A 21682-nucleotide genomic window follows, 5' to 3' on the forward strand; every position below is an offset into this window, starting at 1 on the left:
GCTTAGTAATGCCTATACCTTCTGCTCTTTCTCTTTCTCCTTCTCTTTATCTGTTTCTTTTCTATCTATATAGAAAGCGAGGATGAACTAATGCTGCTCTCTGTCTGCGTGTATACCTCTATCTCATGTCTATAATGTCTGACTTCTATACTATATACTACGTGAGAAGTAGTCTACTGTCTAGTAAAGGTGGCCAAACGTCATAACGTCACTGCAAAGGATGTCGCATGTGACAAGATCTCCTAACCTTCTACTTTATTCCTCCGCGATGGACATAGAAGACATCGCCCCCGGAGCTGGCTTGTGATTGTACCTAGGCTTATATTTCTTCCTTTTCAGCTCCCGAGTTCTTCTTTAGGGCCCCGTTTCCCCAGACTTTTCTCTCTTCTTCTGCTTCTACGTCTTTGTTATACCCCGACTCTGATTCGGTCATCCCCAGACGACACCGAGTTTATATTATATATATATACCCCATCCTTCTGTGCTTCTGCTCTTTGCTCTTCCGTTAGCTGCACATAGTCAGTGTTCAGTCTATCACCATGTCTGGCGTATATTCCAAAGACGACGTTGCGTCGCATAACAAGGGCAGTGACGTATGGATTATCATCGATGAAGACGTCTATGATGTGTCCAAGTTCCAGGATGACCACCCAGGTTAGTTGCTCATCTAGTGAGTATTATGTATGGTATGAGATTAGCTGACATCCCTTCTTCGATAGGCGGCAAAAAGAGTATGCTTGATCTATACTTCATCCTCCCTTGAACCGAGAGACCATACTTACATTCTATCCAGTCTTGCAGCGTATGGGAGGAAAGGATGCCTCGAAGCAGTTCTGGAAGTACCACAACGCTGGCGTCTTGAAGAAGTACCAGGGAAAGCTGCAAATCGGTTCCCTGGACACCAAGAAGGCTGCTCCGGCCCCTGCCGCTGCTCCCGCACCAGCACCGGCAAAGAAGGAGGCTCCAAAGGAACAGCCGGCTCAGTCCCAGGCTGTCTCTACCTCGAAGGCCCTGGATCCATATGGTGATTTGATCCCGTTTGCGGATCCGTCGTGGTATCACGGAGTAAGCGCTTCTTGTCATCTGCTTCTAACTGGGGTCAGAGCAAGCTAACCAGTCTCCAGTACTACTCTAATTTCTACAATGAGACACACGCTGCCCTCCGTGACGAGGTACGACAGTGGGTGGAGACCGAGATTGAGCCATATGCCCATGAATGGGACGAGGCCAAGGAGGTACCGGAGCGCATCTACAAGCAGATGGGCGATAGAGGATACCTGGGCGGTCTGCTTGGTATATCGTACAACAAGAATTTGGTCAAGAACGAAGTCAAGAGTGTGCCACCAGAGAAATGGGATCTCTTCCATGAGCTGATCGTCACCGACGAGCTTTCCCGTGCTGCTAGCGGAGGTATCGTCTGGAACCTCATCGGTGGGTTTGGAATTGGATGTCCACCCCTTGTCAAATACGGATCCAAGGAGCTCGTGGAGCGTGTTGTCCCTGGCATCCTAGCTGGTGATAAGCGTATCTGCCTCGCTATCACTGAGCCTGACGCTGGAAGTGATGTCTCCAACTTGACCTGTGAGGCCAAACTTACCCCTGACGGAAAGCACTATATTGTCAACGGTGAGAAGAAATGGATCACCAACGGCGTAATGAGCGAGTACTTCACCACTGCCGTCCGAACCGGTGGGCCCGGAATGGGAGGCATCAGTGTTCTCCTCATTGAGCGTTCCCTCGGCGGTGTGAGCACTCGCAAGATGGACTGCCAGGGTGTCTGGGGCAGCGGCACCACCTATGTCACCTTCGAAGACGTCAAGGTCCCAGTCGGCAACTTGATCGGAAAGGAGAACAAGGGTTTCAAGGGTATGTCTTTGCCAGTATTCGCTCACTCTAGCAGAGAACTAGTAGCAGAACTAACATATAACCACTAGTTATCATGACCAACTTCAACCACGAGCGTGTGGGTATCATCATCCAGTGCCTGCGCTTCTCTCGTGTCTGCTTCGAGGAATCAGTGAAATACGCCCACAAGCGCCGCACTTTCGGCAAGCGTCTCATCGATCACCCAGTCATTCGAATGAAACTCGCACACATGGCCCGCCAGATCGAAGCAAGCTTCAACTGGCTCGAGAACCTCATCTTCCAGTGCCAGCACATGGACGAGGACGAAGCTGCCCTGCGTCTGGGTGGAGCTATTGCCAGTCTCAAGGCTCAGTCTACAACGACCTTCGAGTTCTGCGCCCGTGAGGCCAGTCAGATCTTCGGTGGCTTGAGTTATTCCCGTGGCGGACAAGGTGGTAAGATCGAGAGACTCTACCGCGATGTCAGAGCCTATGCTATCCCCGGAGGAAGTGAGGAGATCATGTTGGATTTGAGTATGCGACAGTCCCTGAAGGTCCACCAGCTCTTTGGAATGAAGATATAATCTGGATTCTACCACTTGTCGTCGCCCAATCTATCTTCAATATCATATACCAGAAATATCTTGTATGAATTTCTTTTGCCTGTCTTATACACTTGATGTTTTCCTTTTGTTTCTTTCGATTCTTGATTCCCGTAGCTGTGGATCACCTGTATCTTTACCCTAGTTATCTAGAATCAAAATTACCCCTTATACATGACACTGGCAGGAGTTGTTAAATCTAGAGCCAACGACGTTATTTGTTATTTCTCTTGTTTCTCCTTGTAAAGTCGAACAACACAGAGTCCATCACGTGACCATCCATCCAACCTGCGCATCTTGGTCCCTTCGACGAAGAAACAACAGCTTCAAGGCGAAGAAGCTCAGCTCTGCGCACCTTCGCGGCACAAAGGACGTCTTCAGCGATCCATTCACACTCTGTATCCCTACTCTTTAATCAAGCCCTTCTTTTCTCTTATTCTAACTCCCCCTGAGATCACCCGCTGGCCGAAAGTGAACTCTGTTCGACCGTTCTCAGAAAAGCTTCAAGTCCAGTCTCTTCGCCCCGAACGCAAAGCCGGAGATCAAGCTTGCACGCAGTCTACGCTCCAGTCATTATTTCTCGGAAAATACTCATTACAGACACACACTCGTCAAAGGGACGCTGCCCATCTTCGACAGGCGCAAGTGTTACGACGCCGGACGAACCAGCTCTCCTTGTCCAGAACGCTGCTCTAGCCTTGCTGCTAGAGACCCGAAACAGCTCCTGCTAAGAAGATAAACACACAAAAGAGTTACTCAGGCAGACATGTCGCATCCAGGTAACGACCAGGACTTCGGTTCGGAAGACGAGGACGACTTCAATCCCGCGCCAGTCGACGGCTCCGAGCCCGATCTTGACGATGAGGCGCATGACGCGGAGGATACTCGTAATGGGAGAAGAGGCTTAGGTGACGATGGTAGGCAAGAGGTCGGTAAAGTTGAAGAAGTGAAAGGAGTGGACGATGGTGAAAGTGGCGATTTAAATACTGATGAACGACAACAGGCCAAAGGTGACAATGAAGCCGGTGAAGAGGACGAGGAAGGCGAGCCAGAAGAAGACGACGATGATGAAGGAGAGGAAGAGGAGGAGGAGGAGGAAGTTACTGTACGTTTTACTTTTATCCCTGGGGCATAAATTCCTTTGCAGTGTCCTTTGCGGTAAAGCTAACCATACTGTTTCTATCTACTCAGGGACGTCCTCAAAAGCGCAGAAGACATGGACTCGGTGCTTTCTTCGAAGAAGAGGCTGAGGTTGACGACGAAGACGAGGCCGAGGACGAGGAAGAGGAAATCGAAAGCGGTTTCGTTCACCATGATGACGAAGTCGTCTTGCCGGCCGGTGCAGAAACGGACGATAGGCGCCATCGCGAGCTTGACAGAAAGCGAGACATGGATGCGACTATGGATGCTGAACAGCAGGCCCAAGCCCTTAAGGAGCGATATGGCCGAAACCGCGCCGCTGGTGCTGATCTGGTCGTTGTTCCCAAAAGGCTCCTTCTACCTAGTGTCGATGATCCGAGCATATGGGGTGTCAAATGTCGACCAGGCAAGGAAAGGGAAATCGTGTTCAGCATTATCAAACGGATGGAAGAGCGCCCGCCTGGATCTCGAAATCCTGTAAGGATTATATCCGCCTTTGAACGTGGCGGGACGATGGCTGGCTACATTTACGTGGAGGCCCGGAAGCAAGCAGATATTATCGATGCGTTGGACGGAATGTCTAACATCTATGTTAGGTCAAAGTTGACCTTGATTTCCGTCAAGGAGATGCCTGATCTCCTTCGGGTTAAGAAATCAGAACAACTCACTCCCGGTGGCTGGGTCCGAATCAAACGTGGAAGATACCAGGGCGACCTAGCTCAGCTTGAGGATGTCGAAACAAATGGCCTCAATGTTACGGTCAGACTTGTCCCTCGACTGGAATACGGCCTCAACGAAGATAGCAACGCACCAACTGGCGACCCTAAGCGAAAGAGGGTGGGAGGAGCTGGCAGTGCAATCGCCCGCCCTCCTCAGCGCCTGTTCAGCGAAGCGGAAGCGAAAAAGAGACATTCAAAGTATCTGTCTGCGACTTCCAGCTTAGGCGGCAAGTCTTGGAGTTACCTTGGAGATACCTACGTCGACGGATTCCTTATCAAAGGCATGAAGGTCCAGCATCTCATCACTAAGAATGTGAGCCCTCAACTTGATGAGGTGACCAAATTTGCCCGTGGTGCTGATGATGGAACCTCGAATCTCGATCTTGCTTCTTTGGCTGCCACCATCAAAAATACGACCGAAGAGGATGCCTACCTGGTTGGCGACACCGTTGAGGTCTTCACTGGAGAACAGCGGGGTGTAGTCGGCCAAACCGTATCGACTCGCGGAGACATTGTTACCATAAAGGTCCTGGAGGGAGAACTGCGTGGCCAGCGCATCGATGTTCCAACTAAAGGTCTCCGAAAGAGATTCAGTGAAGGTGACCACGTCAAAGTCATCGGAGGAAGCAAGTACCGCGATGAGCTGGGAATGGTTGTCCGTATCAAGGACGACCGAGTTACCATCCTCACAGATATGACGATGCAGGAAATCACTGTCTTTAGCAAAGACTTACGAGAGGCCGATGATATTGGAGTTGACGGCAAACTGGGCCAATATGACGTGCATGACTTGGTTCAGCTTGAGTAAGTTGATCTTTACATCATATTCTTCATACATTATTTCATGATTTATGTTACTAACAAATATAACAGTCAAACAACCGTTGGATGCGTTATAAAACTTGACAGAGAGTCGATGCGAGTCATAGACCAGAACGGCTCGATTCAAGTCCTGCTTCCCTCACGGGTTTTGGGCAAGATCGAACAGCGACGACATGCTGTCACCACGGATCGAAACGGTTCTGAAATCAAGTGTGGAGATACGGTAAAGGAGGTGACCGGCGAGCAGAGGTCCGGCACCATCTTACATATCCACCGAGCGTTCCTCTTCTGCACCAGCAAGGTCGTCGGAGATAATGCTGGAATCATGGTCACCAGAGCGATAAACGTTACCACCGTGGCAACCAGTGGTTCTAAGCTGGGCAGAGCCGCCCCAGACCTATCGAAGATGAATCCTGCTCTACAGAAGAACGGGATGAACGGCTCAGGGATGCCGCCGCCACGCTCCTTTGGCCGAGACAAGCTTGTTGGAAAGACGGTCCATATCCGCAAGGGTCCATACAAGGGACTTCTCGGTATAGTTAAAGATACAACCGATGCCATTGCTCGAGTCGAGCTGCACTCAGTTTCAAAGGTTGTTCCAGTTGAAAAGGAGAATCTTTCTGTCAAGGAGTAAGTGTTATCCAGTTTTTGTTGCCTATATTCCTGCCCTCAGTTTACTAACATCTATATAGCCCCGTTACCGGACAGCCCGTTGATATCAATCGGTTTGGCGGCGGTGGCAGAGGCGGCGGACCCAGGATTCCTCAGTCAATGGCGACAGGATCAGCCGGTCCCCAAGACGCCGCCTGGCAGGGTGGTAGGACTCCAATTTCCATGGGCGATTCGTCTCGTACGCCCGCCTGGCGAGCGTCATCATCTCGAAGTGAGTAGTAGCCAAATTTCGACCCCGCCAGTTAATATAGAAGCGTAACTAACTCTCTATCTTAGCTCCCGCTTGGAATGCCGGTGGTGGATCGCGCACTCCAGCATGGAAGGCAGACGGTGCTCGCACTGCCAACCCTTACGACGGGAACAGAACCTCGTATGGCGGATTTGGCGGCCGTACTCCCGCCTGGACTTCTGGGACAAAAACTCCCCACGACGCCGGATCCGGGTTTGCAGGCAACTCCTCCAGCTCAGGCTTCGACGCATTCATGGCCGGCTCTCGAACTCCAGGCCATCCAAACGCGATGGCTGCAAGCAGCGGCTCCCGCACTCCGGCATGGGGCCACACAGGAAGCTCCGGTGCTCATCTAAGTGCCGGCACCGGTAGAGCGTATGATGCCCCTACTCCTGGCGGCGACTATACGGCTCCTTCTCCTGCGCCATATGGAAGTGCCCCGACCCCTGGCGCGTCCGCCGCGACTCCACGCGCATGGCCCGATAATGCGCCAACGCCCGGTGCTTCGACGTTTGCTGGAAAACGCATGGATGGAGATGCGTACGATGCTCCTACTCCTGCTGGCGACCATCGACCGTACGATGCACCCACGCCAGCAATCGGAATGGGCTTCCCCGCGACTCCTGGTGCCACAGATGATGCGCCTCGGTATTCAGAGGGAACTCCCAGTCCATGATTGGCCATGACGCTGCGTATTGATAATATTGGTATAACCTATCCAGTTCCATTTGTCTGTCCTCTCGGTACATGGGTTTAGGACTTCCTCTTCTCGGCTAGGACTAGGAGATGGCGCTGGCATTCTATCTTGTAAAATGATGTTTCCGATCTATATCCAGCCTTCTCTTGCGTTTTCCTGTTTCAAGCAAAATGGTGGAAGATTAGAAATCCGAGCAACGAAATGTCTCTTGTAATACTAGCTAGCATTCTGATAATAGATTAATGAGTTCATCCTGTGAGACTGGACACATCCGAGGTATCGCAATTGATATACTGACGATCTCGAAGCTCAACCTGGCATGGGTGGCGACTCGATAATGGGGCCCTTTTCCCTCCAAGTTTCAGTTCTTCGCACCACCATGATTCCTGTATCTCTCTCGATCGCGCCGTAATATCTGCAAACTGTTTCCATGCACGAAGCCGACAGCTACTACAACCCCGGCCCTGGCAATGGCCAGCAGCCAGGGGACGCCAGCTACCAGCAACCGCCGCAGCAGCAGCAGCAGTATACCCCCCAGCCAGTAGCAAACGGCGAGCTCAACGAGAAAGCGACCTTTGCGCAGACATTCAAGATCGAGAAGCCCAAGTGGAACGATCTCTGGGCCGGAGTCCTGGTGCGCAAGAGAGCCCATTGTCCGAGATGTTGAATAGTAGCTAACCCGACTTCATCTGCAGTTCCTCGCCTTCTGTGCCGGCTTCGTCGCAGTGTCGGCCATCGCGCTCCAGGGATACACGTCGACTCGAAACATCCAGGGCAGCGGCATCTACGATGAAAGAAACGACTTTACGCTCGGCACCAGCACGATCATCCTCTTCGCCTTCGTCCTCGCCGTCGCCGTCGTGCTCGGGTACAGCTACGTCTGGCTTGCGCGACTCTTCCCCAAGCAGTTCATCTGGGTGACGGGCATCCTCAACATCTGCTGGGCCATTGGGACTGCGATCTTCTATCTGTATAAACGGTACTGGAGCGCGGGCATCATCTTCCTCATCTTCGGCCTCTTCCTCGCCTTTTGCTTCTGGACATGGATCAGCCGGATTCCCTTCTCGGCCCTGATGCTCAAGACTGCCGTCGACGTCAGCAAGACGTACGGTCACGTCTACATGGTCAGTCTGATCGGTGGTTTGATTGCGACCGCGTTTGGAGCCTATTACTCGATTGTCCTGGTCGCCATCCATGATAAGTTCCAGCCGTCTCGCAACAATCCTTCCTGCGACAGCAGTCAAGGCTGTGGCAGCGGCAAGGTCATTGGCCTGATCGTCTTTGTCACTTTTACCATGTACTGGATCTCCGAGTGGCTCAAGAACACCATCCACACCACCATTGCCGGCGTCTATGGCGCCTGGTACTTCCATCCGCACAGCCCTCCCCGGGGCGCAACGCGAGGAGCGAGCAAGAGGGCTCTGACCTATAGCTTCGGCTCCATCTGCTTTGGAAGCTTGCTTCTCGCCATCATCCAGTTCCTGAGGCACCTGTGCTCGATCGCCAGGAGCCAGTCGATGCAGGAAGGAGGCGTTGGAGGCATGATCGGCTACATCGTCTTCTGCATCCTAGGCTGTCTCATCGGGCTCCTGGAATGGCTTGCCCAGTTCTTCAACCGCTACGCCTTCTGTCACATTGCGCTGTTTGGCAAGGCCTACATTCCCGCGGCCAAGGATACATGGAAGATGATCAAGGACCGTGGCTTTGACGCCCTGATCAATGTAAGTACATGGTTTATTTTCCTCATAGAGTGTGTACTAACGATGCCTTGTAGGACTGCTTGATCGGGCCCGTTCTCTCTTTCGGTGCACTCTTCGTCGCATATGCGTGCGCCCTTCTCGCGTACCTGTATCTGCTCTTCACCAACCCATCTTACAACAGCGGCGGGCAGTACACAGTGTTCGTTGTCGCGTTCTCGTTCCTCATCGGTTTTCAGATCGCGAATATCTTCACGACTCCGCTGTCCAGTGGGATCGATGCCATTTTTGTGGCCGCTGCCTGGAGCCCACATGTCATGTACAACGAGCATCCCGAACTGTACAATGAGATGGTCCGGGTTTATCCCAGGGTGCAGCAAATGATTAGAGTCTGAATATTCAATCGTCCATGAAGCTAATACCACTTCGGGCTCATGGCATCAAATCAGGGAATAAGGGTTTATTGACCCTTATCACTGGTATATATAAGGTCTAGAGGGTGTGGCGGGTTGCTGGATGCAAGTCTTTTGAATAATGGGGAGAAGATGTTGCTTGGTTGGTTGTTTTAATTTTGATGATAATGTTATTATAGTAGAGTACTTAAGAACTAGTATAAAGATGCTATTTGCAATGTTGATACTCGATTTGTATTTGCGTGTGTACTTCATCTGGCCACGACAGTATAAATCTAAATTCTCATTTACTCTATATAATATCGTTCTTCACCCTGAGCTACATAGGTCATAGATTCCGGCCTTCGATATGGGTAACAGGGCCAAAGTACTTATTGCGCGCCACAAATATAAAATGAGCCCCCGAAATAATCAAAGTTGCAGTGAAGATTACCGCAGCCCAATTAAATGTAGTCGGTGTTATCGAATAACCTATTGGCCAGAAGGCCCAGAAGAACGCCCAAAACGCGTAGCAGACGGCTGCTACATTGATAGGTATACCAAGCTTGCCTAGAGGGAATGCAGCAGGCGGTAGGGTCTCAGGGTGCGCAATACGGCGCCACAGCATACAGCCAATACTGAGGCAATAGCATTGAAGCAGTGCCACAGTTATCAGAGATGTCATTGCATAGAAGGCAATGGGGCTGCCGATATAAATCAGGCTTAGACAGGCGCTGATGACGCTGGTAACAGTAATCGCGTTTAGTGGGATGCGACGTTTCTCGTTGACTTTTGCTATCCAGTTCGAGAAAGGGAGGCCCTGGTCACGGGCGAACGCCCAGCTATCTCGAGTAACGGCTGCAAGGTACGTCATGTTGGAACAGACCACAAGGAAGAGGATAAGGGTGAGCATCACTGTCATCCATTCCTTAGACATGGACTGCCGGAGAACGTGGATGATAGGATACAGAGTGGGATCCGCGAGCGCTTCTTCAACGCTAGGGAGGTGATATGCAATCGTGATGAATGTAGTAAGGCCCAGGAAGGAGTTCACCAGTCAGATAGCGACCATTGCCTTTGGAACGGCCCTTGATGCATGTCTGACTTCCTCGGCCATGTGAGCAGCCTGGAGAAAAGCTAGCGTTAGACTTGATTACGGCCTAGAGCGTAGTATTTAATAGATAATAACGTACCGTATCAGCACCGATTTGGGTGAAGGTGGCAGTTTGCTGTCCAACGAGCACTGCCAGGCCCGCGTTGGGCCAACCTCCCTTGAATATAAACTCGGTCCAAACCTGAGAAGACGACGCTCGCGGCGCGTTCACCCAGATTGGAATAATAAACCCAAGGTAGACCAGGATATGTAAACCGAAAACCAGAGTTTGCCACATATGTAGGATTTTTGCGCCAAAAGTGTTTCCGATAAAGGCAACCAGAACAGCCATCATAGCAAGAAGGGTGGTGTGCCATTGAGGAAAAGTGTACTCGACGTTGTGGAGGGAAATCAGAACCTGGATGATTGTCGCAACAAGGAAGACGCCAGACGCATTTCCTGCTTGCCATGCAATCGTAGAAGTCCATCTATTCGACGGATAATCAGTGTTTCTCTTTTATTATCTTTTTGGCTGATGCAGGAGTCATATCCTACCCGGTGATATAGCTGAGGGTTCTCTGGAGGCTTTCCGGAGCGAATTCGCTGACCCAATGGTACTGGGCTCCGGCTATGGGCGCCATACTCGCCATCTCCGCCATGCTGAGATATATGGGACAGAAGCCGGCAATGTTCCAGAGCATTGGATATATCAACATGGGCCTACCACCATTGGTCAAGGCTGTAGTCAGATTGAACACAGTGAATTCCCATGATGCCGTGGCGACAGCAACAAACGAAGCCATCGACAAGAACCGGAATTGCCGAACGAGCTGTTGCTCTTTTCCCATCCGCTGCATGTTCGCGGCATCCGCAGAAGACGAGTTGAACGCATCACAGTCATTCCCTTCGGCATCTGCGCTGGTACACGCAACGTCAAACTCGGCCTTGTCTTCTTGGGAACGAAGGGTCATATCGGCAGGATCATGGCAGTTGTGATGGGAGAGAGAGCCCGCCATAATGCAACAAGACGAGAACTGGAAAATTGCAGACTGGGAGAAGGGAACAGGAACGGGTGAAAGCTGAAATAGATTTCCATTCTTCTTTGACTGCTGGGGGTATTCAGCCTCTTGTCTGCAGTGTGGTATGCAGGTGCAGGCATCTTGAGCAGCAATTTCAGCATCTCCCTGACGAGTTCAAGGATCACATTGGTGAGAAGACAGCAAATGACGGCGACACGAAGCAATCGAGAACCAAGCTCCGACGGTCAGCTGCAACTAGTACTAGCTGGCCATTTTGTAGCAGGGATATTGACGTAAATATCTTATTCCAGGCTCTATCAACAAGGGCTCAAACATGCCTCGTACAGCATGGTAATAAACTGAAGCCGCTGCCATGTCAATCGAGACAGGACAGCAGAAGTCTCTTAAATCACATAGCTGTGTGTTCGAATAGAGCAGTCTTCAGACTCAGCTATAGTGAAATTCCGCATGTTGTATGTTGTATATGGAGTCGTGAATTGTAGATAGCTTCGATATCTGGCTGGTTATAGCCGTGCTTACATAAATTGGCCAACCCCACCAAGAGCTATCCAAAGCTCCCCGCGGGACAAGAGAGAAACTCCTGAGATCGAACATCTCGAGATAGAAGACATAATGTCGTCGTCTAACCCAGATATGGAGACGGAACCCTCGCCCGCTGAACGACAGCGTCTTGACCGCGAACACAAGGAAAGGGAAGCAAAAGAGCAGGCCACCCTACCGTATAAATGGAGGCAGACCATCGCAGACGCCGAAGTCACCATCTCAGTTCCAGCTGAAGTACGCGGGAAGGATCTCGACGTCGTGTTGACCAAGACGAAGATCAAGGTCGCCTTGAAGGGCAAGGAACCCTTTATCGATGTACGTCTTCCTTTAGAGATCCGATGAAGCTATATGTGGGATCCATCATCGCTAAGTATACTATATAGGGCTCATTCCCCCATCCGATCCTCGTCGACGAGTCCTCATGGACCCTCGAGTCCGTCTCCAACCCGCCCGGGAAAGAAGTCTCGGTCCATCTAGACAAAGTGAACAAGATGGAATGGTGGCCTCACATCGTCACCACGGCTCCTAAGATTGACGTCAGCAAGATCACGCCCGAGAACTCGCAGCTGAGTGATCTAGACGGCCAGACGAGGAGTATGGTAGAGAAGATGATGTTTGACCAGCGGCAGAAGGAGATGGGGAAGCCTACGAGCGACGAGCAGAAGAAGGCGGACATGCTGAAGAAGTTCCAGGAGCAGCATCCCGGTGAGATATGCCGCTATTCCCTGGTATCGCGGATTCATTGCTAACAGTTCGCTCTAGAGATGGACTTTTCTAAAGCTAAGATCGGCTAGGCGGTACTGGACGATGGCTTGTTAAATGGTCATATATCGTCCATGTATGCTACTGTTACATTATAAGCATAGCGAATCGTATATTACCCAATCCCTCTCTTATACACTGTCGACCTAAGCAACAGTGCAGAGGTTTATGTAGTCCTCATCTCATCGTCCATATATCATCCCTATATCATATATCGTGATATCATGTTCTCTCATCTTTATCGTCCATAGATCATCGTGTTATGTTAGTAAACCCCCCGCCAATGACGTCAGTAGATCGGCTTACATAACACGGCCAACGCAAGATATCAACATCGCATCCTCGTCCCTGTTCGACCCTGTTTGTCCGCCCTCGCTTATCTGCTTCCTCACGCTCTATGAATTAATTGCACCTCGCCCAGCGCCTATTCAGCTTTCTCATTGCCATGGCGCAGGAACTAGCGACCAAGCCTGTGCCCGGCCATGCGTTGGCTAAGAACTTTGGGGTTGAGTATGTGATCTTGTACTCCTTCGAGGACAAGGGTGAGGAACCCCCCTAACCTTGCATCTGGCTAGCTGAATCCTTCTAACTGCTGCTTGCACGCGTGTGATTTTTTAGATGCCAGTAAGCACCTCCAGAGACTGCTTCGGTCGTTGTACAATGTTGGCCTGGACGCTGCGGTTCGCCCTGCCAAGGACCGCTGTCTTGTCGTCCTCGTCCGGCCACGGGAGAATAAGCTAAAGCTCATGGCACATAGGTCTAGGTATGTGTCTTCGTCGTGTATACAATGCATCATGAGTGGCTTACGGTTTGTAGGGTGAAGGATTGGCTGTATGGAGTGCGCACGTCACAGCCCACCATAGATACCCCCGATACACAAGGTGTGCCGTGGACGGAAGCAGAGCGTCTCCGCACGATCTATGACATGATCACTCTCCCCCGTGCCGATGGCGGAGCAGATATCACCCCCGGAAACGGCGAGTGGAAGCACGTCAAGTCGATATTCCCGCTCCACGACCACGATGTGAACCACCAGTGGATCAAGACCTGGAGCAGAAAGACGATCCTGGACAGTAGCGACCTCGAGCAGATCCGCGTTAAGTTGGGCGAGAAGGTCGCCTTCTATTTCACTTTCTTGCAAATGTATTTCCGTTTTCTGATGGTTCCTGCGGCGTTGGGCCTGTTTTGCTGGGTGTTTCTGGGCCATTTCTCTATATTCTATGCTGTGCTGAACTCGCTCTTCTGTCTCGTCTTTGTCGAATTTTGGAAACGACAGGAGATTGACCTTCGGTTGAGATGGCAGGTTAAGGGGGTCTCTGAAATCAAAGCCAAGAGGAAGGAGTATAAGCACGATCAGGAGATCATTGATCCGATCACGGGCGAGACCGTGTATTTGTTCCCTGCCAGCAAACGTCTGGTGAGACAATTGCTGTTGATCCCATTTACGATGGCCGTGGTGCTTGCACTGGGCACTCTGATTGCCACATGCTTTGCAATTGAGGTCTTCATCAACGAGATCTATTCGGGCCCCTTTAGAGCATATCTGGTTTGTTCTTATCCTCTCTACTTTATGACCCCAATGACTAAATACTGGTTAGGCATTTGTACCTACGATCATCCTGTCGTTGTGTGTGCCGACAATCAGCGGCGTGCTCACCAAGGTTGCAACTCATCTCACCGAGTATGAAAACTACGAGACGCAAGACAGCCACGACATGGCGTTGACGCAGAAAGTGTTCGTTCTCAACTTTGTCACGTCGTACTTGCCCATCCTTTTGACGGCGTTTGTCTACGTGCCCTTTGCCCCCACCATTGTGCCGTACCTTGATGTCTTCCACCTTGCCGTCCAGCCGTTCCAGCCTGATGAAAAGGCTGCTGGTGCTGCTGCTACCTCGGCGCCCGTCGAGGTCAAGGAGTTCCGCATCAACCAGGACCGCCTCCGCAAGCAGGTCATATATTTCACCGTGACGGCGCAGGTTGTGAACTTTATGCTAGAAACCGTGGTCCCGTATGTCAAGCGCAAGTTCTTCCGCAAGTACCAGGAAATGTCAGAAGGAAGAAAGACCAAGGACGAGTCTACGCCCAATCTCAGGGCAGCCCACGCCCTGCTGGAAGACGTGCCAGAGGAAGCAGAGTTTCTGAAACGCGTACGCAACGAGTCTGAGCTGGCCGACTACAACGTCACCGACGACCTGCGCGAGATGTGCGTGCAGTTTGGCTACCTGGCGCTCTTCTCGCCGGTCTGGTCGCTAGTCCCCGTCTCGTTCCTGATCAACAACTGGATCGAGCTGCGGTCGGACTTTGTCAAGATCTGCATCGAACATAAACGGCCGACGCCGTTCCGTGCAGACTCGATCGGCCCCTGGCTGGACTCGCTCGGCTTTCTCGCGTGGCTGGGCAGTCTCACCAGCGCGGCACTGGTATACATGTTCTCGTCGATAGGCAGCAAGGCCAGCTCCGCGAACTCCTTCAGCGACGTCCAGGGCTGGCTGCTGCTGCTGACCATCTTCTTCTCCGAGCACATCTACCTGCTGGCCCGCATCGCCGTGCAGGTCGCGCTGTCGAAGCTTGAGACCCCCGACACCCGCCGTGACCGTGCAGAGCGGTATCTGATGCGAAAGGCCCACCTGGACCATGCTGGCGGAGCCGAGATCGTGAGCAGCCACAGCCGGCTGGGAGAGGAGATGCTGGCGCATGTGCACGCCAAAGACGGCGACGCAGACGAGGAGGAGGCGGACGTCTACGAGGAAGAGGACGTCGAGCAGATCACGCTGGCGTCGCTGGAGGAGGACGCCCGGAAGTTCAGCATGCCGGACGCCACCCCGTCCGAGGTCTTCTGGGCGCGGCAGCGAGGGTGGAAGGAGTCTGCACGTATTGGGGCCGCGATTATTCAGGCTGATGCAGACTGTCGCCCGTCGCCTGACAAGAAGACCCAGTAGTTCTCTCTCTCTCGTCTTTGTCATCTTCTCGTCAGCATCTCTGTCATCTACCATCTATATCTACCATCTATCTTGTCTATATCATTTATCATCTATATCTATATCATCTATCATCTATATCTATATCTATATATGTCGTCTATGTCGTCTGGGCATGACTAAGCATCAGGTGACGCTTATTAATACTGCCTCTCCTGCCCGCCTTTTATCTTCTTTTCTGCCCTTTTTTCTTACTCATCAAAACTTCCGCCTTTCTTCTTACATACACAAAAAAACACGCTGACTACGCTCTGACTACTCCAAAGTTCGCATCGCATAATCAACAACGTCGTCGAGAACGCAGCATCGCGATATGTCCGCCATGCAACAGCAGCACCAGCAGCACCAGCAGCAGCAGGGCCAGCAGCAGCCGCTCGCGCCCGCGCCCCATCCGGGCATGCAGCAGGACCCCAACAAGTCGCACCAGACGCAGCAGTCCGTCCAGGTAAGCAGCCTCATCTAGATGTATACATGCACCGAGTCAGCGCCGGCGAGCATCTCTCTTAACGGCGCCATTCACGGCGTCGCCATTCACTCTGGCGGCCAGCCTGGCAGGTTAGCTCTCGCCCGGCCGTGGAGCTAGAACGCTCTTGCCGGGGCCATACTCAGACATACATATATCACTGCCTGCGCCTCTCTGCCCATACACTACACCCTCCCTCCCTATCTACCACGAACACTCATCGCACTTTTATTGCTTTATATACGATTACTATGGTGAACTTGGCTGACCAGAGATCGCGACGCGGCTTGCGGCCCGCGTTTCCTCTAATTTCACAGGACCATGCAGAGCAAGGTAGGCCCAAGCAAGCGTCCAAGAGTCGAGCACATAGCTAACTGCTGGCCAGTCCTACGCGAGCAGCTGCTTGCTGCCCATCTCCAGAATGCCGCTCATCCTGCTCCGCCGCCGCCTCGCCCGCAGCCTGGTGTCGCCGCTCACCTCCAGGCCGCCGCGGCTGCTGCCGGCGCCGGCGGGCAGAGAGACCACATCAACATAGACCCAGCCATATCAGGCATGCCGGGAGCTCAGCAGGTGCATACCACGGCTGGCATGCTCGCGCAGCCGCCGCAGGCCCAGGTCCAGGTCGGCCAGCAGGACATGGGCGGCGGAGGGTCCATGGACGAAGGTAGTGACTCGCGCAAGATCTACGGTAAACGCGAACTCTCGTCTTCCAAGCGCGCCGCCCAGAACCGTGCTGCTCAGGTACGTTTTTCATCGTCTCTACAATGTGTAGGCCCAAACTAACGCGTCTTTGTAGCGCGCGTTCCGCCAGCGCAAAGAGGGGTACATCCGCAAACTTGAAGAACAGGTCAAGGAATACGAGATGCTACTGGAGAACTACAAGGCCATCCAGGCTGAAAACTACCAGCTACGCGAATACATCATCAGCCTGCAGTCACGGCTCATCGACTCCCAGAACGAAGTCCCAGAGTTGCCCGGTAACATTGACCTGAGCCAGCCGCGTCCAGAGCCGGCCATGCTTACATCCCCAGGCCAGCAGCAGGGACAGCAGGGACAGCAACAGCAGGCCCATCAGCAGGGTGGCGCCGGAGCAGCCGGCCAGCCAGGCGCAGGTCAGCATGCCACCTCCAGACCGCAGTCAGAGCTAAACGCACTCAACCAGATCGCCGTTGCGGGCTTGGGCATGAGGAAGCACCAGCATGAGGAGGCCGCGTTCTTGGGGCAGAGCGGGAACTTCTCCAAGCGCACCAGGCAGGATGGACAGGATGACACGCAGGGAGAACAGTCCAAGTCTGATCAGCTCTAGTCTTCCCATCCTTCTGTCTCTCTCTCTACTTCCACCTCCACGCCGATGTTTGAAGGAGACGGGTTCTGGTCGCGGGCCGTTTATCCTGCTATATGTTTCATATGATCTTTCTTTTTCCCCCTTCTTTCTAAACGGCTAGGTTATCTGCGTACTTGTTTCGTCTGGCTCCTGACGAGCTGATATACTGCTGCTGCTGCTGTGCTGCTGCTGCTGCTGCTGCTAAAGATGTTGCGGATGGGCAGGCATAGGGGCCCAGGGGGGTTCTGGAGTCCGGTTACTTTTGTGGTTTTCTTTTTGTGGCTTCTGTCTGTTTATTCTTTTATTATTGTATCTATTCATGCGTGCTTGTATTCGTTATATTTTGGCATAAAAGCCGCACCAACTTCTTCCACTCATACAAGGTCTCTGCTACGGCTGGATCACGTAGCGTTGCCCAAGTTATGTTCCTACGCCGGATGTTAGTCTCAACCAATGTGCATCGAGTGTAGATGTAACGTACCTTTAGATATTCGCCTCCTTTCTCCAGATACTCCTGTCTCGTCACCGATGCCGCCTTCAACTCACTGCTGCTCGCTGCCCACGAAGCTGCCCCTTTCCATGCATCCAGCACCGCATCTCCGGCCCGTCTCACCTTGCACTCAACCCCCGTAGGCAACACGCCCCGATACTCACGTCGAAACCGCTCATCGAACCCTTCAAATAACGAATTCCCCCCAGTCATAAACACATCCCTCAACATACGCTGCTGGTCCTCCGCCGCCGGGAAGCGCTGCAATATCACATCTGCTGCAATCTCAACCAGTCCCGCCTGATCTATACCCGCTATCGAAGGCTGGAAAATCACTTCGGGAACCCGAATGCGCTCTACGTTCAGGTGCAGTTGATGTGCTTCCCGCTGGCTCTCGGCATCAAACGGCCACGGCCCACGAAGGAACATGTGTATCATACTCTTCGTCCAGTCCGATTGCGCCTCGAGCGTATGGTTCTCCGTAAATTCCGGGTCGTACTGTAGTAGCTGCTCCTCGACGGATTTCAGCATGCCGTCGACGTCTTCTTCCTCTTCGTCATCGCTGCCATCGCCCGTCGCGACGGTGCGGTATACGCCCCAGTCGTCGTCGTTGGCTCCAAAGGTGTCGTCGTCGCCTCCACGACGGCGCTTCTTGGGCCCGTCAGAGGCCAGGTTTGCTAGTGTGCGCATCCGCATCTGGCTGGCGAGTGATTTGCGGTTTCCTGCGTCTGCTTTGAGGCGGTCGCGTTGTTTGATTTTGCGTAATATCGACTATCGCATGTTAGATATATGAAGACCGGCAATTAGGGAAGGGAGTTATTGATAAGGGTTGTTTTACCTCACGAGCCTGTCTGCGCTCCTCGATCCATGCTTCAAACTCGTTTTCTCGCTTCTCGTCATCGAGTCGCTGCTCCTCTGCTATTCGAGCTTTCTCTCTTTCCTTCTCTGCCTTTGCGCGCTGTCGTGCATCAACGTTCGACTTCATAAGCCGTTGGTGCCGCTTCTCCTTCAAACCGGCTTCATCGAGCTCCTCGTCCGGCACATCGAGCAGTGGGAACGAAGCCTCTTCCATAGTTTCTTCATTTTCTTCGTTTCCAAGATCCTTATTCCGCGACCGTTTTACGGACTTTTCTAGCTCTTTAATCACCCGGTCCAGCGCTGCTTCGTCTTTCATGTCCTCCACGTCTAGGAGCCGTCTGATCTCCTTTTTGGTCTCGTTTGCAAACCGTGCCTGGATTCCCTTGTAGTACTCTAGTTCTTGTTCCTTTTTAATCAGCTTCTCAAGACGCATCTTAGCTGCCTGCTCTTGTAGTCGTCGACCACTCTCCTTCTTCCGCTCCGCGATTTTGGCAAGTTCCTCCTCCGTCTTTTCGACAACTATATGCTCCGTGTACGGATACTGGATGACATGGTCGCGATCCTCCAAACCAGTCCAGTCTAGATACCCGGACAGTTCGTGGTCGTAGTCCAGTGACACATAGCAGTGTTCGCGCACCAGCTCCTCCATCTGGCTATCCGTCATCTTGGATGGGAACGTAGGATACTTTAGTTTCAGAAGCTTCATCAGGTAGTCGGCACTCTGGTGGCCGCCCCAGTTGAGCCGGGCGGAGTTGGGCAGTAGCGCCTTCGAATTGAGTACTGGAATGATATGTGTTGACGAGTGTGAAGACGATATCACCAGTCCGTCCTTTCCGTGGTTATATCTGTATGAGAAGAGAGAATCAATCCCGTATGCGACCGAGGGTGCAGAGTAGCATTCGAACAGGATCTCGTTCATCACTAAAGACATCAGGTCAGCACCAGCAACCGGTAAGATATATTAGACACTTCACAAGCATACTTTTCCTAGAATATGGCAAATTGGCAATCGTCTCTGTGAGCACCAGAGGACGGTCCACGGCTCCATTTGCGCCGTCCACACCTAGCTTGAGGAAGATATAATCCAGCAAGCCCTCCACCACATCCCAGTTCCCTATCACGCCCGTTCCAGAGTCAAAGGCATTCCTCATCTGTCCTCTCGTGGTCGCATCAACGTATGCATCGTATCCAACGAACTGGCAGGCCTTGTTCAGCTTGCGATCGCGGTACTTGGAGGCGACGGGCGGGATCACGAATCGCGGCGACTTGTCGAATGACCAGCCAGCCTTGACGGTATGCGATCCTGGTAAGGTAACTGTAAGCAAAGGCCAGAAGATACGCCAGCTGGGCTGTGGAGGATAGGAAAGATTTTCGAACCGTTGTCTATTACAATTGCACTTGTTCCGGGCGAATGCCTGCTCTGTTCATAACCGTCTGGCTGTGCGGGGTGGAATCCTCTAAACGGCGGCTCGGAGGCATTGTAGATCTTGGGAGCCGGCTTTGCTTCTCTTCGTTCCTGGATTCCCATCGCCGTGCTTGCGGCCGCGATGCGTTGGGTTGAGGTGATGACCATCGTGCTGGTAGCTAAATAGCGGGCGTCGGTTGAGGGCGCAGTTTATCGGTCGAAGCTCAAGCGAGCTCCCATAGCAGTGTTCTAGCAGGTATAAAGAGCGCTGTAGGGGTCAGGACGACGAAACCGGCGGTAGGATGGTAATATCAAGCTGGCAAAGTGGTTGTTGCTGCTAGACTGCGGATTGAAGTTTGGTTTTGAGATGGTTGATGACTTTAGTATAAATAACCATGGAATAGTTAAGGATTATCAATCTACAGCACCGACTACGTACGATATTGAACAGTTAAAAGCTCATTACTACCTGGGTATCAATCCATTACTCTATCATCCTCATAAACATCACTATGGCGCTGGTTCCTTCAAGTTCTCCGTAGCTAGGCCTGGTCAGCAGTGTAGAAGACGCCGATATAGAGAAAACACACCTTCAAGATGGAAGAGAACGTTCGACTGGTAGTTTTTGAACATCTGCGCCACCAGCTCGACATTCATATTCTGGACGTTGACCTCCTGTCCTGCTGTCAGCTTGTTTCTTCCCGTGGAGGATGTAGAGTATGTAGGTATACCTGGAGGTTCTTGTTCAAAACCGTAATGGCTTCATTCAGTTTCTCCTACATCACGTCAGTATCACCGTTAGTATAAGCCGTCCATCGTCTAATATCAAGTATAGCATCAGGATAAGAGACTACCCACCACGTTGGTGATGATGCGGGCAAGCAGCTGGCTTTGTTGGTGCTCGTGTGGACTCTCCTTTGTGGGTGTAAGCAGGATTCATCTATGCATATCCAGAGTACTCACCATTGTAAGTCAAAGAACGCAGCAGCAGTTGATAAAAGGGCGTCTTCCTTTGCTGTTTGATCTTGAAGCGCGAAGTTGGCGTTTTATACTAAGTTTGCCCTGTTTGCATGGATATAGAGAGACAACCAGGATAACTATAGACGATAAGAAGAGACAACTTTGAAGAAGAACATCAACAGACCACCTACGGCTGAAGATGGCTCCTCCCGCCGCGGTTCAAGACGATTCTCACCAGAGGCTGCTGGACGAGCTCGACATCGCCCGCAGCCCGAAGCCGTTTCGCAACCCGCACTGGAAGCCATCCGCACGGCGCAACAAGAACGTCAAGCAGATCGTCTCTGAGTCCTCGAGAAAGGAAGCCTCTGCAGTCGCCAGCCAGACCAACAGCGGCAGCTCCACGCCCTTCGCGATAGCCACCGGCTCAGCAGGAACAGGAGCAACAGACGGAGCGCAGACGCCGCTCGTTGCATCTACGGCCGCTTCTCACGCGCATCAGGCCAGCTCGAAACAGCCAAACATCGCCCAGGCTGCGCAGAGCCTCTCGACTCTCGTGCTGGAGAAGAACTTTCGATCCGTCGTTCCTCCTACAGGCCCAGCTGTGACGTATACCAACATCGAGTCGGCTCCCTCCCTGCATCCCAGCCATCAGAAACGGTATTGCGATATCACCGGCCTTCCTGCTTCGTACACCGACCCCAAGACGAGACTACGGTACCACGACAGGGAGGTTTTTGGGGTGATCAGGTCGTTGGGGCCCGGAGTTGCAGAGAACTACCTGGAGGCACGGGGAGCTCATACTGTTCTCAAGTAGAGCGAGCTCAGGGAGTTACGACGGTTTATTCTACGACGCAGACGAGATATATGTGATACGGTGTGCAAGGGACGTCAATTGCGAGCTTTCTTGCTAGATACAGATAGGGAGCACCTGTTGAGTTGCATGTTCGGCCCA

General features: G+C 52.3%; 9 protein-coding genes across 9 annotated transcripts; 6 read left to right on the forward strand and 3 right to left on the reverse strand.

Moving 5' to 3' along the window:
- Window positions 1-3212: 3212 nt before the first annotated feature.
- GIQ15_06253 (uncharacterized protein) lies at window positions 3213-6704 on the forward strand (the record flags this gene model as incomplete). Its single annotated transcript, XM_033553670.1, has 5 exons — window positions 3213-3374; window positions 3638-5109; window positions 5179-5757; window positions 5820-6010; window positions 6076-6704. The coding sequence occupies 5 exons, from the start codon at window positions 3213-3215 to the stop codon at window positions 6702-6704; spliced, it is 3033 nt and encodes a 1010-aa protein (XP_033404814.1).
- A 451-nt stretch (window positions 6705-7155) lies between these two features.
- Window positions 7156-8817, forward strand: GIQ15_06254 (protein PNS1; the record flags this gene model as incomplete). The annotated part of the gene is made up of 3 exons (XM_033553671.1): window positions 7156-7359; window positions 7421-8446; window positions 8500-8817. The coding sequence occupies 3 exons, from the start codon at window positions 7156-7158 to the stop codon at window positions 8815-8817; spliced, it is 1548 nt and encodes a 515-aa protein (XP_033404815.1).
- Window positions 8818-9163: 346 nt separating this feature from the next.
- GIQ15_06255 (uncharacterized protein) lies at window positions 9164-10923 on the reverse strand (the record flags this gene model as incomplete). The annotated part of the gene is made up of 4 exons (XM_033553672.1): window positions 9164-9812; window positions 9869-9951; window positions 10008-10395; window positions 10463-10923. The coding sequence occupies 4 exons, from the start codon at window positions 10921-10923 to the stop codon at window positions 9164-9166; spliced, it is 1581 nt and encodes a 526-aa protein (XP_033404816.1).
- Window positions 10924-11559: 636 nt separating this feature from the next.
- On the forward strand, window positions 11560-12284 carry GIQ15_06256 (uncharacterized protein; the record flags this gene model as incomplete). Its single annotated transcript, XM_033553673.1, has 3 exons — window positions 11560-11805; window positions 11874-12195; window positions 12253-12284. The coding sequence occupies 3 exons, from the start codon at window positions 11560-11562 to the stop codon at window positions 12282-12284; spliced, it is 600 nt and encodes a 199-aa protein (XP_033404817.1).
- A 413-nt stretch (window positions 12285-12697) lies between these two features.
- Window positions 12698-15191, forward strand: GIQ15_06257 (uncharacterized protein; the record flags this gene model as incomplete). The annotated part of the gene is made up of 4 exons (XM_033553674.1): window positions 12698-12794; window positions 12871-13015; window positions 13069-13798; window positions 13851-15191. The coding sequence occupies 4 exons, from the start codon at window positions 12698-12700 to the stop codon at window positions 15189-15191; spliced, it is 2313 nt and encodes a 770-aa protein (XP_033404818.1).
- A 436-nt stretch (window positions 15192-15627) lies between these two features.
- On the forward strand, window positions 15628-16999 carry GIQ15_06258 (uncharacterized protein; the record flags this gene model as incomplete). The annotated part of the gene is made up of 4 exons (XM_033553675.1): window positions 15628-15675; window positions 16011-16026; window positions 16079-16434; window positions 16490-16999. 4 exons carry the CDS (start codon window positions 15628-15630, stop codon window positions 16997-16999), a joined length of 930 nt encoding a protein of 309 aa, XP_033404819.1.
- Window positions 17000-17418: 419 nt separating this feature from the next.
- On the reverse strand, window positions 17419-19938 carry GIQ15_06259 (Arp5p; the record flags this gene model as incomplete). Its single annotated transcript, XM_033553676.1, has 5 exons — window positions 17419-17445; window positions 17499-18278; window positions 18346-19286; window positions 19348-19680; window positions 19743-19938. 5 exons carry the CDS (start codon window positions 19936-19938, stop codon window positions 17419-17421), a joined length of 2277 nt encoding a protein of 758 aa, XP_033404820.1.
- A 342-nt stretch (window positions 19939-20280) lies between these two features.
- GIQ15_06260 (uncharacterized protein) lies at window positions 20281-20736 on the reverse strand (the record flags this gene model as incomplete). Its single annotated transcript, XM_033553677.1, has 5 exons — window positions 20281-20312; window positions 20361-20445; window positions 20502-20546; window positions 20629-20685; window positions 20734-20736. The coding sequence occupies 5 exons, from the start codon at window positions 20734-20736 to the stop codon at window positions 20281-20283; spliced, it is 222 nt and encodes a 73-aa protein (XP_033404821.1).
- Window positions 20737-20929: 193 nt separating this feature from the next.
- On the forward strand, window positions 20930-21544 carry GIQ15_06261 (uncharacterized protein; the record flags this gene model as incomplete). Its single annotated transcript, XM_033553678.1, has 1 exon — window positions 20930-21544. The coding sequence occupies one exon, from the start codon at window positions 20930-20932 to the stop codon at window positions 21542-21544; it is 615 nt and encodes a 204-aa protein (XP_033404822.1).
- Window positions 21545-21682: the final 138 nt, after the last annotated feature.

The sequence above is a fragment of the Arthroderma uncinatum genome (assembly GCF_011692745.1).
Source record: "Arthroderma uncinatum strain CBS 119779 chromosome Unknown scaffold4, whole genome shotgun sequence".
Lineage (NCBI taxonomy): Eukaryota > Fungi > Ascomycota > Eurotiomycetes > Onygenales > Arthrodermataceae > Arthroderma > Arthroderma uncinatum.